The following is an 18599-nucleotide window of genomic DNA, read 5'->3' on the forward strand; positions in this document are numbered from 1 at the left end:
AAAGCGCGGCTGTTAATTTTGCATGGAAATTGCTAAAAGAGGATCACACAGGAAAATTTTTGGGGTGTGATCTCACACCAAAACCCACTGGATTGCTCTCTGCATCTCTTTAAAGGGGATACTCTTGCTGTTGGCAAAAGGTAGGTATCAAAAGCTAAACTTGAAAAGCTGATGAAAAGCTGGTATGTACCTTGGTTGTCATCTGTCAATAGAAAGTAAAGGTTGTGCACACTTGTACCAGTATACTCACTCCTGAGTAAATTTGAATACACCAGGCTCTTCATAGTAAAATCTACATCTGGTATATGATCAGATGGGGATAGAAAAGTAAGCCCCACTTTTGTGATGCTGAGACTTGTATGTGACGTTTTTGGGACGAGGGGCCTAATAATTTTCATAGCAAATAAGGGTTATGTCATTATGAGTTTAAAAGGTTGCAGTTTGCAAAAGATGAAACACGAACTCTGGGAGGTTTTTAAGGCTGCTTTATAACTGCATCTACATGACTTGAGGCTTCTACACTGAGTCACTGGCCCTTGAATGAGCTGACTCTGGGCAAGCATGGCACACACTCCTATGCAAGTCCCCACTTGATGTTTTCAGTCAAGTGGTGAGCATGTTTGAGTTCAGTCACCAGATGTCCTCTGTGATCGTAGATCTGTTGTCTTAAACAGTTCATAGCAGTTGCTTTAGCAAAAGAAGCCAATTAATACAAGGGAAAGCATATCTTTTTTAGTTAGAAACTGTCTTGAAAACAATCCATTATAATTTACAGAAAGTACACCATGGTGCAACAGTTTGTGTCAGTGCATGCACATACACTCAGCCAATCAGAACGAAAGATAAACAGACGTCTGAGAATGCAAGAACAGCTCTAAAACTAAGGGTGTGTGGTACGTGTGACCTTCTCCAGCACTATTCTGTATCGCAAGTCTATGAAAAAACACCACTTTTTCTCTTACAGCCTTGGTTATTTTGTACATTCCTTCTCTAAGTAAATAAAATGCATTTAACAGCAAGTGCATAAATATATTTCTTAATATAGTGCAATAAATAGACCTGCTTATAATAGAAGCTTCAGTGGGAAGGCTAATGCTGATTGTGCTGCAGGGCAGGGCACCACCTTGGCCTTATCAGGCTGTGTGGCATTTCCAAAGTGAAAAGGGGTGGGTGTATACGGTTTACTGAGAATTTGCCTTTTCTGAAATCTAACAACTTAATATTTGGCTGCCCAGAATCCTTTTCAGTATGCTCTGCCTCTTAAGAATTTTTTTGGCTTTGAGGGAAAGAAACTTGCCCTGTTCCTTATTCTTCGAGAGGAAAAAGGAATGAAGGGCAAGGGGAGAACAGCTTATTTATCAGTGTTACTCTATACTAATCCTTGCATGTAGAAAGATCCAGGTATCAAGAACTCCTCCTTGCCTTGCTAGATTTCTTGATGCAGTGAGTTTTTCCACAGCACTATGTACTGACTGAAACATGGCTTTCTGCATTCTGAACTGTCCTATTTTAAACTGATCTATTTAAACTGATCTTGTAAGAAATTATCGAAGAAACAAATCTTGTTGAAGCAGAGGTGGTACTCCCTTATGAAAATTTCCACGATGACTTGCAGGGACTGATTATATAAAATAGAGCAGCTGGGGCAACCTGTTACACAAGTAACTTCTCAGGCTAAAATAGATAAGGGTATGTGTTCATCCCACACACTTAAAAAAACCACACAGGAGCAATTCTAATGCCTGCCTACGTGCCCAAGGTTACAGTAATAGTAGAAGAGGGTGGTGCTGCATTCGCAATTCTTGGATATCGTACTTTAGGGTGTACACAGCCTCAGAGAAAATAAGGACAGTTACTAAGAAATGGAAATAACCATCTCTTCCCTCGTCACGTAGTTAGGTTCAAAATAAGTGGCACTAAAGCTGGGCACTCTGTCCATTGGGCTTCATGCTAAATGGACAGTGCAATCTAATTGACCTAAGGCAATAGAAAGCCTCTGGCTATCAGTGGACTCAGTAAATAGTCTACCATCTCTTCTCTTTCTTTTTAAAACCCTGCTCTAAATATGGTAGCCAATCTACCCACCGTTAATTGAAAGTTAGCAATGGATATTGGGCACCATGCAGCACAAAGCAATAGGCAAATTCTGCTTGTGGTTGAGGAAGTCACCAGACAGGCAGAAAATCAACAAAAGTTAGCACTTTTAACTTAGAAGACTTATGAACCAATGAGATAGTAAAAGATATTCAAAAAAATATATAATCCTTTGCTAAGGCTTTTCTGTTGAGCACAAAACAGCATGTATGCTTCCATGAAGAACCTAGTTTTTGAGAACCACTGCAAACAGATTGCATAATTTTAAGCATCAAACAGCAGACATTCAGGAATAGGAGGAACTCCTAGGTGAGTTGCATCAACCCCATTAACACTTGATGCTTCCTTTTATAAGTTGGTTCAGCATCCTTTTAATCAGTTTTACTAGATGCTGGGCCATTTTTCTCAAATCCAATTCTTCACCTTGGTATGCTTAACCAGTAAACAGCAGTGGAGGTTTGCTAGCTTTGCATCAACAGCTATTGTGCTTTGTTCTGGTGCTTACCAGCTCCTGGCACTTGATTGAATGAGAGAAATGTAGCATAGGGGCTGATGAAAAGCAAGGGTTCACCTTCAGAATAGTTGAATGTGGGCCGATCAAATGCCCAAGAGGACAGCACCAAAGTCAGACCCACTTCGAACAGTGAGGGTGGATCCTGTTGCATTGTCTACAAAAACTGAAGCATACTGGCCAGCCTGGAACAGAGAAGATAAAGGTGGGTAAGCAAAGCAAGACAGGTTTCTATGCCAAAATTGGTGCCGTCCCTAGGATTGTTCAGATATGCTACCTTTTAAAGAGGCTGCATACTTGGCTTGTAGCAAATTGTTTTATAATTTCATGCTAAAGGCCTCCAGTTACTCAACAGCTATAGGGAAGCCTGCGTTTAATAGCTGTTGCCTGCATTTTTTTACTCAGGAGAGAACAAAATGCAGGTGTTTTGCCAGATTTGTGTCACTAAGCACTGCTGATTATGACATGTTACAACTTCATGGCTTTTACTCACCTGCAGGAATAGAATTCCATGGATTGAAATTGTGAAATGTTCATTGTTTCTGTCCAACCTGCTCACTGTTTCCAGAGAACTGAAAGCAAAAGACACTTCATCAACATGAACAATCCTAGAAAATAACATGGTAGCCCGTGCATCACTTTAATTGATGAATGGTGGGTGCACTGGAAAGAGTTAGGTTTGGATGTGGGTGAGTGGGTCTGAATCCTCATTCATCAGTGTTCACTGTGTATCATTTGGACTAGTTCAGGAGTGCGGCCAGATCCTTCATCCTACCCTGGACCAACTTTAACACTTGTCAAAGTTCAAAGAGGCTCATTGTAATGCAGTGAGCCCCTCTGAAGTCAGCTTGCAGGTATAGTTTGGATTCAGACCTCTTCTGCAGGCAGTTACTAGTTGCTTAGCACATAACCAGCCCAATAAGTTTGCTTGGAGAGTAAGAATATATATGAAAATCTATGTATATTCAGCCTTCAAGGTAGGTCAAGAAGGAAGTTACTATTTCCTCATTTATAGGCTTCTCAGGGTAGCTTACAACAGAGTTGAAATTAAATGTAAATTTCATACAGTAAAACAAAGCAGGAGCATGTAGCAGAGCGGAAATGAATTGGAACTGAAATAAATTCTAGCTGGCTGCTTTCCTAAACAATACTATTTCTACTCCACACACTCACATGTTCTGTCGACAGAGGGACTCAACGCAGATCAGCAAGCGCAGGCGTTCGCGGGTGCGGGGCTGGTTCTTCTTTAGCTGAACCTCTGGAACTGCAAAAGGCAGCAACTAGTCAGGCCGGAGGACAGAGGGGGCTTGCTGCGGTGCTGGAATCCTTGACCCCAGCAGCTGGAGGCTATCTGACAGTGTCTAAAAAGGCCTACCCAAGGTTCAGAGCTTCACTGAACTTTGCTCTGTTCAATATGCAACCTTTATGTTGCTATTCAGCTTGCCTCAGAGAATGCTCAGCTGAAATCAGACATCCACTTGAAACTGATAAGCAAATTCCAACACTAACATTACACTGTTAAGTCAACTTTTTATGTCATTACTAAAGATGCTTACAGAATCCTCCCCTGCTTCGTTTCTCCTTGAATTCAGGGCTACGTTATTACCCAAGATGTTTACAGAACTGGAGTTGATAATGTCAAACTCCATAGTGCTTCCAGATTCTTATTTCTAGAATGTGCACTTTACTTTTCTTTAAAAACATTGGTAAGAGAGTGGGGTGGGGATAAATAACTGCCAGCTCCAAATTGCTTAGCATTTCTATCTTGAAGAACCCAACACAGTATCACTTTAAGTTAAACACTTACCAATATGCAACGTGGCAGTGAAGATGTAGTATCCACTGAAAGGTGCTATGTATTGTCCATTGTTAAGGTTTAGCCCTAGGCCACGGTGGAACATCTCTTCTTTTTTAGGCTACGCACAACAACAACAACAAAAGGATTATGAAGTGGGGGAGAAAATTGTTCCAGCTTTCCCTGTCATGCATGGAAGTAGAGCGCTGAAGAAAGTCCTTCAAGAACCAAGGTTCAGACATTCATAAAAGGGACCGAACGTGGATCACTTGTGAACATACTTAAGAGGGATGCATAGTTATGAGATGAACAACAAAATATGGCAATATTTTATAACGGGGGACATATGACTAGCTTGGCCAAACAAACTCAGAGCCTGGTGCCCAGATATTTCTCCATCAATGGTGGCAGCTTCCAGAGTTTTTATTGTGTATCTAAACATTTTTTTCCAGGGACAATTTAAATTCTGGAAAACCAGGTTTCAATTATTTAGATCATCAGTTGCAGAACACACTCTAATACCCTTAGAAATCAGGGGATTGGGGGTGGTTTTAAGACAGGATTTATAGGGTTGGTTGTCTTGTTAGGGATACTGAAGCAAAAACTACCTTCCCTTTTGCTGACATTTGCAAGAAGAAATGACACCAAGCTACTCACTATGTAATAGAACTGAAGCTCTTGCAATGAGCGCCGTTCAATTGAAATGTTTCTCCGGGTCCGACAGTGGAAAGCTGCTTGCACTCGCCCATGCTCCCTGCTTTCTAGAAGTGGTCCACTAATCTGGGCCAGAAAGTTATCTTCTCCTCTGGACCTGTCGTCATCGTCTTCTTGGCAGTTGTCACAGGCTTTCTGACTGATCCTTTCCCGTTCTCTGATCACACCTGAGGAGCCAAAACACAAAGCCCTGTTACTGAGGTGGGCCCACTCATGTTCTCTGTAAGTCCAAACCCACACCTACTTGCTTTCAAACACAACAAGGTCACATTAGTCAATATGCCTGTAGCCATCTTAACACAGGAAGTCCCAAGCCAACCCTAAGACTTTGTGAATCCGTATTATTTTAGACAGCTGGCTCGTTGGAATGTATGTTCACCTGTTTCTAGAGCAGTAAAAATACTGGACTTAAGAGTCTACAGGATTAGACTAGAGCTCCAACAAGTCCAACATTCTGTTCTCAGAGTGGCCAGCTAGATGCCCAAGGGAAACTCTCAGGCAGGATCAGCAGTCTTCCCATGTGATTTTCAACAAGTGGTTCTCACAGACACTTTTGGCACCAACATCAGATGTAGTACATAGCTATCATGGCTAGTGATAACTGTTAGGCAAATTCATGGAAGTTAAGGCCCTTGTAAAGCAACCTCCATGGGTGGCTATCACTACATCTTTGTGGTAACAAATCCCACAGTTTAAGAGTGGAAATCTTTGCTAGGATTCTGGTGACTGTAGCTCAGACCCATGGGTGGGGAAAGGAAAACGTGACTACTGCTAGGCCACATTTGCTCCTTAGTGTCTCGTGCATGACATCCTCAGTCGGCTCTCCTGCATTGACTTCTGCTTAGTGGTGAATCTGAGCATGATGATGTTATGGCAGAATCCAATTTGGATTGCAAGGGTGGAGAAATGGGGGGGGGGGCAATCTAGATGTTGGACTCCAACTCACAGGCAGCATGACCAGTGGGCCAGGGCACAGCCCCCAGGGAGCCCCGGAAGAGCTGAGGCAGCATCAGGGCCAGGGGACGAGTTGTTGGACAGCAAAGGGGAGCACAAGATGCTACACCCTCCTCCCTCCCCAGGGGCTGGGGGATCACCAGGAGGAGAAGGAGAGCCAGTGTGGTGTAGTGGTTAAGAGCGGTAGTCTTGTAATCTGGTGAACCGGGTTTGCATCCCCACTCCTCCACATGCAGACTACGTGGGCTAGTCACACTTCTTTGAAGTCTCTCAGCCCCACTCATCTCACAGAGTGTTTGTTGTGGGGGAGGAAGGGAAAGGAGAATGTTAGCCGCTTTGAGACTCCTTCGGGTAGTGATAAAGCGGGATATCAAATCCAAACTCCTCTTCTTTTACTACTACCACTGCCCCAGCCCCGAAGGCCCAGCGCGGACGTGGCTTGGCTTACCTTGCCTCCCCACAGGAACCTGTAGTGGGGGCACCTGGTTGTGCCCTATCAGACATGTATGCCCAGAGCCATGACCCCCTGCCCACCCACTACCACGCTTCACCTCTGAGTTTCCCTACCAGCTTTGGCTGGAGAAGATGCAAGGTTGAAGTTACTGAAGGGGGTGTCTTAGAGGCCTGTGTAATAGCAGAATTCTTGGAGGAATTCCTGTATATGAAAACCAGTATCCTAGAACAAAAGGTCTACTTGGAATTTGCATAATGGCTGCCATGGGCAGCAAAAGAAGGGGAGCTGGTAATCTATACTGGTGATACGTACCATCACACACACAAAACACTGACTGAATCTGAATTCTAACAGCAGAAAAGTGGCATGGATTGCACGCCTCTTAGAATATTCCTTTTTAACTTGGATATCACACTCTTGGATAATATTTAATGCTATATTGTTTTTAGCACTCGACTGGAAGCCACCCAGAGTGGTTGGGGACACTCAGCCAGATGGGCGGGGTATAAATAATAAATTATTATTGGATTAATATTCTTGACCTTGCCAACAGCCACACTTTTAATTGCAAGTTTAATCATGTTTGTGGTTTAAAGAAAAGCCGGGGCAAATAACCCAACAACAGAAAATCATAGAATTGTAGAGTTGGCAGGGACCACAAGGGTCATCTAGTCCAACCCCTGCAATGCAGGAATCTAATATCATATTTTAAGTATATCTTAGTCCTCAAGAGTACAACTCCAAAAGTAAAGTCTCCATCAAAACCCAGAAAGTACATTAAGAAAACAATAATGTCAAATAAAATCACCTATTATTAAGGGCCCAATTCATTATTCTGTGCCTAAGGCAAACAAGTACAGTGGTACCTCGGGTTAAGAACTTAATTCGTTCTGGAGGTCCGTTGTTAACCTGAAACTGTTCTTAACCTGAAGCACCACTTTAGCTAATGGGGCCTCCCGCTGCTGCCGTACGATTTCTGTTCTCATCCTGAAGCAAAGTTCTTAACCCGAGGTACTATTTCTGGGTTAGCGGAGTATGTAACCTGAAGCGTCTGTAACCTGAGGTACCACTGTATGTTTGCTTGGAGAGCAACAACCTCCATACCTTTAAGCAGCAATCTGAATTCCCTCAGCAGCTCCTCCTGGGTGATTAAGGCTCCAGGGGGTCCTGGTGGACCAGGGGGTCCTGGAATGCCAAACTAGAACCAAAAGAAATACAGGACAGTATTTTAGATCCATATTTATTCACCTCAACCACCAAACCTATTGTCTGCCTAGCTATCATCAACTCTCAGTCTCTGGGCTCCTAAAGGCTGCTTCTGTTTGTCTGATGTGCTCTTGCCTCAAGATGGTTTACTTAATTGCCTGAAAGGGGGTCCAGTACTAGGAGGGAAGAGAAAGGTCCTTTTCACTTGCAAAGGTTCACATGCGAAGATATCAACATCAACATGACTCCTTCTCCCCAAACCATTCATGAAATTAATATTCACCTTCTATTTATTTTACTGTTATTGCATTTTAACCCCACCTTTCCTCCAGAGTGTTCAAGGTGGCACATATGGTTCTCCCCGCCCACCATTTTATCCTAAAAACAAACCTGTGGGGTATGCTAGGTAGAAAGACAGTTTCTGACCCAAGGTCACCTAATGACTGACTGGGGATTTGAACCCTCATTTCCCAGGTCCTGGTCCAACACTCTAACCAACACAACACAACACAACACAACACAACACAACACAACACAACACAACACAACACACCTTCTACATTTATATTTGGCCTTTCTTCTCTCATGCAACCAAAGGTGGTGTATATGTTGTTCCCACACACTCCTCATATCCCTGTCAGGCCATACTCTAGGAACTTGTATGCTGAAAATCCTAAAACTGGGATTTGGTGAAACACTATTACTAGAGGGAGCATTCTTTCTTTCACAAGGTTTTCATTTTTTGTGCGGCAATTTCTCGGTGTCTCTTAAAATGCATGCTAACATGAACCACTGCTTTGGGGGGGGGGGACTTCAAATTGTCTTTGTTAAATTTGGGGAGGCTCCAACAGTTAGGAAGGCTCAGAATGTCAATCTGAGGACATGTTCACATTACCACCTTACAGTGCAGTGAAGGGTTCTTTTTTTGGGGGGGGGTTACCCATAGTCCCCCCTCTCACCAACTGTACACATCAGCACAGTTTCATTAGTGTCAGATTCGTTTCTGTAGTTTCCCCCCATGCAAAGGTGTTTACACCCTGCCTGGAGATGAATTAGGAACAGCTTAAGATTTCAATCAGCATGAGCCTGGTTTGAGAAACAACTCATCAAACAGTGGTATTTTGTACATAACCATTTTGGATAATGTCATGTAAACACTGATTAAAGAGCTGCGCTGGAAACGCAGTGAATGCACAGCAGACATGAAAACAGAGTATGAAAACAGTCTCAGAATCCCTTATCTGAACAGACTTTGAAGACAAGTGTGTCAAGACGAGAACACTGTTAATATTGCTCACCTTGAACTTTTTGGCTTTATTTTTGCCTCTTTTTTTATTGTTCACACCGTTGTTCATAAGAAGCATCCAAGCAGCCCGGGATTCATCCCTGCGAATCTTTCCTGCAGCAGTTTCCTTTATGTAATGAGAAGTAAAAGAAAAGGCATGTGAAAGGCAGAGACAACCAGGAACACACACACACACACACACAAACAAACACACCACATTGTCCCAAAAATATATGTTGAAGATTATCTTTGCTCAGCATCTTCATAAGGTCTGCTGTATCCATGTTCATTCATGCTTCCTTCAGTCTACATCAGAGATGGGGAAACTTTTACAGCCACATTTCTTCATGGGGGCCGAACACCAGCACTGAAAGTAGGCAGAGTAGGGGTATCCTACAGCATCTCCCCCTCCCTCCTACAACACGAACCCATACACACGCTCCATCATCTGCCTTACTTGCCATGATTCGGTTTACTGCTGAAGGTGCCTATAGAATGCTGAATGTTACATTCTTTTGCAGCAAGAATACTTTGCCAGATGTTTCTGTGCTGGCAGATGCCCTCGGTCTTTGCAAAGGCCCTTGCTTAATTGATTTAATCAGTTCCCTAGGAAAGGGAATGGTTGGGAGATGGCCAGGGAGGGTCTGGGTAACATGTTAAGAAGTGCATACTGCTGTCATGCTTGACTATATGATTTCCATATTAACAAGTGCAGATGTCTTGGGCGTTTCTCTCATACCAGAGGAAATAGCTCCAGTTCAAAACATCTTTGAATCATAGAATTGTAGAGTTGGAAGGGACTCCAAGGCTCATCTAGTCTGACCCCCTGTAATGCCAGTAAATTGGTAATTCCAAGAATTCACCTATCTTCTATAGTTGGCCTACTGCGATTGCTGTGAAGCAAGGATGCATAGGACCCAACTTCTAGGGGCTGAGGTCTCTTCAGCCCCCTAATAAAATATTTGAGGGGCCAGGGCCACCAAAGTTGATGGGCATTGCCATTCAAATGGTGTGCGTACGCTGCGCCTTGTGACTGATTATGCAGGGTGGAGCTTACCTGCCCCCCCAGTATATTATTCAAGTTGGCACCCCTGCGAGGATGGCTAGATAACTTGCAGTTCTCCATATTGTTGGACTTCTAACTCCTCAGCAAGCATGGCCAATGGTCAGAGGATGATGGGACTTGTAGTCTAGCAACAGATGAAAAGCCACAGGCCTTTCCCCATCTCTGCTGTAGACTAAGACCAGTCAAAGTGGAGCATCTCTATGTTGCAGGACGAGGGGGCAGTTAGGAAAGTGTTAGCACCCTCTCTCCTTTCTGCTCAAGTATATAGGTTGCTATCCCTTGATTTGTACATCTGAACAATCTAGAGAAACGAGAGGTATTTCAAAGTGTTACTGCTAGCTGGAAAATGGGCAAAGTGTTCTTCCTTTACTCAGTGAAAGATAAGCATGTGGGCATACTAGGGCCACCACTTTTTAAAACAGAAGTATTTTAACCCACATCGAAATGGCAACACACATAAAACAGAAGTAAAATGGATTGTGGCTATACATACCTAGTTCCACTGAGCTTGGTGGGAACTATTCCCAAGTAACTACCTGCACATAGGATCACATAGGAGTAGACTATTTGCAAAAGAAGGAGACATACATTCACACTTGCCTGTGCAAATATTCCCCTACACGATGTTGCAAAGCAAAACCTACTCTTTCCTACTTGGGCACAACTTCCTTTTCTCCGTTCTCTACCCCCATTTTTAGCCCTTGTGGGCTAAATTCAAAGGGGAAGGTTTACTTCAATTAAGGCATGGGTTAAAGACACCCCAAATAGTGAGCTGAGAGTAGCATTTGTCCTTACCGGGTCATTGGATGATGACAAGGGAGGGCTGCTTGTTTTTTGTCCGGCGAGAGAGTCATTCCATCCGGATTTCTTCTCCTGACTCCTTCTGTTTCCATGTTTTTCGGTTTCCATAGAGCTGGCACAAAAAGTCATTGCTAACAGCCCCATGGCTAGTAATCGAAGTGGACAGCTGGAAAGGAGGGGTCCAGCCATCTTCCGGCACACAAGGACACTGGTAGTTTCTATAGAGACAAGACTCCTGGATTTAGGCCTTGGCAAAAGCTCCTCAAGAACAAGGCAAAGATGAAGCTGCAGACCTTCAGATGGGCAGCAGTCAATATTCCTGGGGGGGGGATTCCAGAAAGGAAGAAGGGACTGCAGGAAGAAATTATCCACTGCTCTTCCCAGCAATGCCTGGCTTGTTTACTTTTTCAGGGTAGACCCTATCAAGACTGTCAGGCTTCTTCAATTAAATAATAAATAATAACAAAAGATAAAGATAAAAAGAAAAGTAAACACTATGGTACCCACACACCTCACCAAGTCAAGGCCCTGGAGTTTCCCATGGATTTATCAATTGCCTCTTTTTGGAGGGGCAGAAAAAATATCATGGGATGGTCCCCTACAATTTAGAAAGGTTTAAGTCAAGGGACTCGGGGAACTATTTATCCTTCGACTGAAAAGCTCCAGCCAAATGACACAGGGCAATTTCCTGGGTCTTCTGTTGGACAAAACTCTCCTCTCAAGGCTGCCGAAGTCCTGCGGTTCTTTCGGCTGGCGGCTCTGGCTGCCTGGGGGGCAACTGGCTCGACCTCTTCGCAACACCCCCTCCAGTGCCCTCTTCGAGACGCCTCAGGCTGCTGCCCCTCCGTCCCCCTCGCCCCTCTAAAGGTCCCCGCTGCTTTTCCTTCCTTTAAAGAGCTTGAATTCCCCGCCTCGCAGAAGTTGCCGCCTCTGTCCACTTTAGGCGAGGGTTTAGAGGGCCACCTACGGGCAGCAATCGCCAACTACAACAACCGGAGGCTCGCTGAGCTCGCGCTGTAATTCGAATGCCGGGGGGGGGGGGGCGGGAGGAGGAAGCAGGAATTCTTCCATTTCTCCCATAGGAAGCGTCTGCTCAGGAGAGGCTGGGGGAGATACAGATTAATTATTGGAGTTCGGCAACACCTGGGGAGCCAGAGGTTCCCCACCTGTTCTACACGTGTTCCCATCCTGCACCACCTCCATTTTTATGTTCTCTAATATCAATTATTTTGATCGTCCTTCCATTTATTTAGCTGGTGCATTTATATCCCACCTTTCTCGAAGGAGCTCAAGGTGGCATACATGGCTCTACCCCCCCCCCCCATTTTTTATCACAACAACCTTGCAAGGTAGGTTAGACTTTGACTAAAGAGATCAGGGATTTGAACCCTGCTCTCCCAGGTCCTAGTCCAACACTCTAACCACTACACCATGTTGGTTCTCATTATTGGAGCCCATTACCTGAAGGACTCTGGAGGATGGGTCTATACCTCCTCTACACACTTGTACCCATCCAGCACCACATTTATTTTTATGTTCCCTAATGTTGACAATTGCCTTTTATTCAAATTGGGGGGGGCAGTACATATGAAATTATTTTATGGTGTACATATCATCATCATATTTATATCCCATATCTTGCCTCCATTCCCAAGACATCATATGCCAACATTTAAAATCCATAGAGGGAATATAGGCAATACAGCTAAACAACAACAAAAACAAAACAGCAAATAAAAGCAATAAAAACAGCAACAGCAAAATACGATAAAAACAGCAAAAGCAACAGCTGACGCTTCATGTTCTTTCACTCACTCTTTGCAAGGTGCCACATTTTCGCAGCACTTAAAGAAACAACAACTTTTTGTTGCCTAGTGAATGGAGGAGTTTCATACCACACAAAAACCAAAATGCTCTGATACCCACAGCATTTAGAAGGAAGGATTCTTAGGGTCGCCCCCAGACTGTTGCTATTTTGCAGGAAGGACTCGATTGCATGCCAAAACAAGGGTGAATTTCCATTGCCAAATGACCTGTAAACAAATCTGGATGAATGCTCAATGACAAGCAGAAGTCAGATTAACCTCCACATAAGGTTTGGCCAAGCAAACCTGGTTGAATGCTCAATAAACAGGTCAACTAGAGGAGGTTTGAGTTTCAAGGCTGTTGTGGAAATATATTTCTGCTGAATGTTAAACAAGAAGAACGTTGTATGGTTGTGTCTCAGTTAAACACAAATGCAAAATGGCTAGTAAAAAAAGAACAATTCTCTGCAGGTATCACCAAAGCAATTTTGTTTATGTGCGTGGAATGACACAAAGCCCTAATTCATTATGCTGAGGGGGCCCAAAGGGGTGGAGAAGGAAGGTTGTATCACAATTCTTTGTCCATGTCTGGTACATATATATATTAGAAACATTAATCATAACAAGAGTTGCCAGCAGATCAAATTGGTTTAGACCTTCAATAAATGCACATATAGTGATATCTCTAAAACACAAGCTAGAGAATGGAATGATGAAAGTCTACAGAGGAATTTTCTGCTTTGGTTCAAATGCTCATGGAAACATGAAGTGATCTCCTCTGTAGAGCCATACTCAGAGGAATACCCACTGAAACAATGGACTTACGGACCATTGATTTCAATGGGCCTGCTCTAAGTATAGCTTAGGCCATACTTGCACCAAAGCATGACAATACCACTTTAAACAGTCATGGCTTCAGGGCAGACCCACCCATGAAGTGGGGTGAGGCAGCCCCCTCAGGCAGCAGAAACCCCTGAGACAGGGCCCCCACAGGTGCCCCACCCACCTGCCACTGGCGGAGAAATGGAGCTGGCATTGGCACCAATTTCCTGTGATGTCTTGCCCAAATCTCATGAGATCACACAGAGTGTGAGAAGTCTTGTGAGATTTCCAGGGAGATAATGCTGGCAGTGGCAGGTGAGTGGCCGAGGTGGTGCAGCAGAGTGGCAGAAGAGGACAGCACTTCCTGTTTTGCCTCAAGCAGCGAAATGGTATGCACTGCCGCTGCATGACTTCCCCCAAAGGATTCTGGGAGCTGTAATTTGTTAAGGGTCTCCAAACAACTCCCAGCACCCTTGTCATTCCTCCACCACTTTGTGCTGTGTACGAACCCAGCTACTGTGACATTTGAACGGGACCATACACTCAAAAACCTCAGTCACCAGTGAGATTTCTGGCTGAGTGGGGATTTGCAGCCAGGACTTCCAAGTCCAACGCTCCGTCTACTTCACCACATTTACCTACCACTCTTAGGTGGATGTACAGGACTGTTTTGCCTGGGATGTCAGATCCTCATTCTTTTAGGGTCAGGTTTTAGTGAAATGCTGGGAATTTACTGATGGGATATAGATGTAGAACTACCATGAAGAAGGGAAGGGGGGAGAGGAGAAACGAAATCAACTCTCCTCTCCACGCTTGTGTGAAATCTGTGCTTCATTCTTGAGCTCTCATGTCATTGCCCTGGCCCCCTGTTCCCAGCAGAGTGATGCAACCAAGCTGTTTCTCTCGCTCTCGCTCTCCTTTTCCTTGCAGGGCAGGACCACACGGATGAAGTCATGGGAATGAAAACTCCATCTGTTCCTGAAAACAAACGTAGTGTAGAAGGGTTGTCAATGTATACAGATTCCCTGATAACTTGTATTCTATTGCCGGAAAACTGCAAACTCTGTTACATCAGCCACATCTAATCATTTTTACACTGGTGCCCCATTGTGTGGCAGAAAGTGCCTGTCCCAGTTAGACAAGGGTGGGAAAGCTGTTGTCCTCCGAATGTTGTTGTACTACACTTCCCATCATCCCTGACTATTGTCTATGCTGGCCAGGGCCAATGGCAGTAGAGTCCAGCATCTGGAAGGCCACACCCTGCAGCCTGTGCATTGATTACAAATAATTTGCTTTTGTACATATTATCTAAAATGTGTCTATTCCGCCTTTCCTGCCTGATCTCAGGCCACCAAGGCAGCTAACTGCAAGCAAAAATAATATACAGTATAACAGACGTGTGAGTAAAGTATACATATACTGTACATACACAAACACATATATGACTCGGTATTATAACTACAGTGTAAAATGAGCACTTCCCAGGCCTTTTCTTCTTAAAATGATTCTTTTTTATAAACTGGATGCAAGTTTACAGATTACTGTACAGTATTAAATAATTCTGCAATGATAAATGATAACAACAACACCGGACAGGATTTTATAGGAACATTAAAGGTAAAGGTACCCCTGCCCGTACTGGCCAGTCTTGACAGACTCTGGGGTTGTGCGCCCATCTCACTCAAGAGGCCGGGGGCCAGCGCTGTCCAGAGACACTTCCGGGTCACGTGGCTAGCGTGACAGAGCTCCATCTGGCAAGCCAGCGCAGCACACGGAACGCCGTTTACCTTCCCGCCAGTAAGCGGTCCCTATTTATCTACTTGCACCCGGGGGTGCTTTCAAACTGCTAGGTTTGCAGGCGCTGGGACCGAGCAGTGGGAGCGCACCCCGCCGCGGGGATTCGAACCGCCGACCTTTCGATCGGCAAGCCCTAGGCGTTGAGGCTTTTACCCACAGCGCCACCCGCGTCCCATAGGAACATTATGTGCAACCAAATCAGCAAGGAAGCTTATATGTATTCTTCCACTACCCTAGCCTTTCATGCTCCTGTTTTTCTATCTCAGCAAGTTAATAAAAGCAAGTGATGTGCCGACATGTGCAAGTTTGGCCACCTTTGGCCTCCACCCTGCACTCAGCTCTTACCTGTGGCTCCTAGAAGCTGTCAGCATGCAACAGCAGCCACACCCTGCAAACAGTTTCTGGCTGGCCAGCTAAACCAAGAAAGGGTAGCTGATGGGTCTCAAACCCTCACAGAGTTAGGGACTTCCCCTGCATGCAAAGACAGGCTCCCGAGGATTGAGTGGACGAGACCAACAGAGGGCCCAATGGTCAAAAAGGTGGTTTCTAGAGGGAAGGGAGGCAAACTCCATTATCTCTTGAGACAGACAGATGCCAACAACAACCACAACTAGGGACATAATTTCAATCTTTCTGGCATTTTGAGTTTCAAAGTAAGGGAGCAGGGTGGGGTGGAGCAAAGCAAGAGGTCTTCTTACCCATCCACTGGGTGTCTTTTGACGTCAGGAGGAAAGAGAAAGACAGGCCAGCCTTTCCACCTGCTAGATTCTTCTGCAGCTGTTCCTCCCTTTCAGTTAGAACACAGCCAGGTGTTGTGAGGCAGCTGTTAGCAGGTGGCTGCCAATAAAATCAAAAGGCTCCAGCTGTTGGGAAGCCAGTTGGAGACTGGGGGAAACTTACACCCTGCAGCTAATAGTAATAACAATAATAACAACAATTATTATATCATTTGTACCCCGTCTGGCTTGGTTGACGAAGGAGTGAGGATATGGGGGATGGGGTATGAATAAGACATTGCTCCACCTGTAACTAGCAAAGATAGAGGCCTACCTCATGGGTTTGTTTGAAAGATAAACCACCTAAAAGAATGTAGTTATCCACCCTGAAAATGTCAGCCTTAATACAGAAATTAGGGTTGCCATATTTCAAGAGGTAAAAATGCAGACACAAAAAGTTGTTGAGCTTTTGTAAGGCAATCACCCAATAGCCCCTCCGCCAGAGCCACCCACCCAAATCCAGGACATTTGCTTTAAAATGTAAAATTTCTCCTGGGTGGGCATGTAGGACACCCAAAAGAGGACATGTTTGGGAATTCCCACACGTATGGCAATCCTGCATAAATAGTAAAACCAGTCATATTGATGTGGGATTATTATTATTATTATTAATACTATTTTATTAGGATTTGATGAGTCATAGCATTCGGAGGGGCTCTATGCATAAAGTAAGAATTTCATAAACATCTCATAAGTCAAGGTAATGAATTTAGAGAGCTCCCTTACAAGCTTTCATAGAAGCAAGCTTTGTCCCAGGCTAACCTGGACAAATAGAAATGTCCCTTTTTTTCCTAAGTTGTCACCTGGCCAAGCCAGAATGAACTTTTGTGTTTATTGAATTTCATCTTGCGGTGTTCAACCCCACAATCTCAAGTTTGTCAACATTATACTGAATTCTAATTCCCCTCCTTTGCATTTTGTGTCATCGGTAAATCTAATAGGCGGTGCTATTTTTCTATAAAAAGAGGTGCCAGAACTCACCATGAACACCTGTCTTGTTCTCTTATAATGGCAATTCCGGTGAGTTCCAACTGAAAAAAGCCCTGCTAATAGGTATCTTTAACATTCTAACCTGCCATTGGCTAAAATACAACTAGCTCTGGGTTTAGACTGAGAAAACCCTTGAAGAAGCCCAGTGTAAAGCTCTCCTGCTTTTATTAACAATAATAATCAGCAGGCTGTCAGTCCTGTCCATTTTCCTTGAAAATTGCCTGTGAAGGCAGACATAAATAAGAATAAAGAAAATTTATAACATCTCCAGGAAGACTCAATGCACAACTAAACTAGGTACAATTAAAGGCACTACTAGACTGCTGCTGTTTTCTGGTGGGATCCAGTTACATACCAACAACAACAACAATGTTTTTACATGCCGCCCATCTGACTGGGTGGGTTGCCCAACCACTGTGTGGCTTCCAACAAATCAAAACATCAAACACAGTAAAACATCAAACATTAAAAACTTCCCTATACAGGGCTGCCTTCAGGTGTCTTCTAAAAGTCAGACAGTTGTTTATTTCCTTGTCATCTGACAGGAGGGCATTCTACAGAGTGGGCACCACTATCGAGAAGGCCCTCTGCCTGGTTCCCTGTAACCTCACTTTTCGCTCTGAGGAAACCACCAGAAAGCCCTCAGCTGATTTCTATGGGCTATTAATCAGCTACATACGTATGATTCATATAAAACACTCCTATAATGATGATGGAAGGGGGCCTCTGTGACTGTCCAGCATTTAAAACCTACCTAAAAGAAAATATAGTTACTTAATCAAGCACCAACAGTAGAAAGAAAAGACTACATAATTCATGATGAAGTTATTGTCAGATTTCTTGACCATACTGATGAATTGTTGAAATCAACAGGAAGAAGCGAGTCTCCATTTTACAGGTAAAATTCTAACAGTCCACATGCAAGATATTTAAACTGAACAGAAAATGTGCCTCGTGAAGTGCAGAAAGAATCCCAGGGCAATAAAAACAGATATAAAAATAAGAATTCCAGAGAAACTTCTGATAAATGGGTCACTAATGTCACTCATCGATCTTAGTCACCACAATCTCAAATTAGCACTGAGAGACTTCTAGTTTTAATTTAGAGCCAGCTCACGTTACTTCTGGCCCCTTTCGGACTCTGGCCACAGTCCAACAGAGTGAAGCAATCAATGACATCAATGGACTTATGCACACTTAACTGCGGGCAGCATTGCTCAGGGAAGTCAGGTTCTCTAGCAAAATGAGCATAATACTCATCATGTGCTGTGCACTGGAATCTCACAGGTCTCAGCTGCGGCATTGTTCCAGAATGGACACCGAACAATGTTTTAAAAATTGCCAAGTTTTCTTGGCCAAGTTCTGTAAGCTCCTAATTATGTTGGTAGACACTGTCAAGGCAGCCTGGCACTATGTTTAACCATAGAGGTTAACACAGTCTTTTGTTTCTGATGATATGTCCACTGCAGGGTTTTTTTGTTTTGACCCCTCGCTTCTTGCAATTTATAAAGGCAGGTTATCATTTCACG

The 18599-nt window shown here is 44.0% G+C and overlaps 1 protein-coding gene across 1 annotated transcript; it reads right to left on the reverse strand.

Annotated features, from left to right (window-relative positions):
• Positions 1 to 710: 710 nt before the first annotated feature.
• ERFE (erythroferrone) lies at positions 711 to 18456 on the reverse strand. The gene is made up of 10 exons (XM_028730758.2): positions 16003 to 18456; positions 14150 to 14485; positions 10875 to 11199; positions 9027 to 9140; positions 7627 to 7720; positions 5058 to 5281; positions 4413 to 4521; positions 3779 to 3869; positions 3099 to 3177; positions 711 to 2790 (listed from the first exon to the last, which is right to left on the reverse strand). Exons 3-10 carry the CDS (start codon positions 11067 to 11069, stop codon positions 2692 to 2694), a joined length of 1005 nt encoding a protein of 334 aa, XP_028586591.2. The 5' UTR covers positions 11070 to 11199; positions 14150 to 14485; positions 16003 to 18456; the 3' UTR covers positions 711 to 2691.
• Between the last annotated feature and the right edge of the window lie 143 nt (positions 18457 to 18599).

This window comes from Podarcis muralis, chromosome 6 (assembly GCF_964188315.1).
Source record: "Podarcis muralis chromosome 6, rPodMur119.hap1.1, whole genome shotgun sequence".
Taxonomy (NCBI): Eukaryota; Metazoa; Chordata; class Lepidosauria; order Squamata; family Lacertidae; genus Podarcis; species Podarcis muralis.

Excerpts from the sequence above, each read along its gene's own strand:
- ERFE (XM_028730758.2), bottom strand. The coding sequence starts at position 11,069 with ATGGCTGGACCCCTCCTTTCCAGCTGTCCACTTCGATTACTAGCCATG. Across the intron at positions 3,178-3,778 it reads TCCCTCTGTCGACAGAACAT|TTCTCTGGAAACAGTGAGCA; the intron begins GTGAGTGTGTGG and ends TTTTGCTTTCAG. Across the intron at positions 2,791-3,098 it reads ATGGAATTCTATTCCTGCAG|GCTGGCCAGTATGCTTCAGT; the intron begins GTGAGTAAAAGC and ends TCTCTGTTCCAG.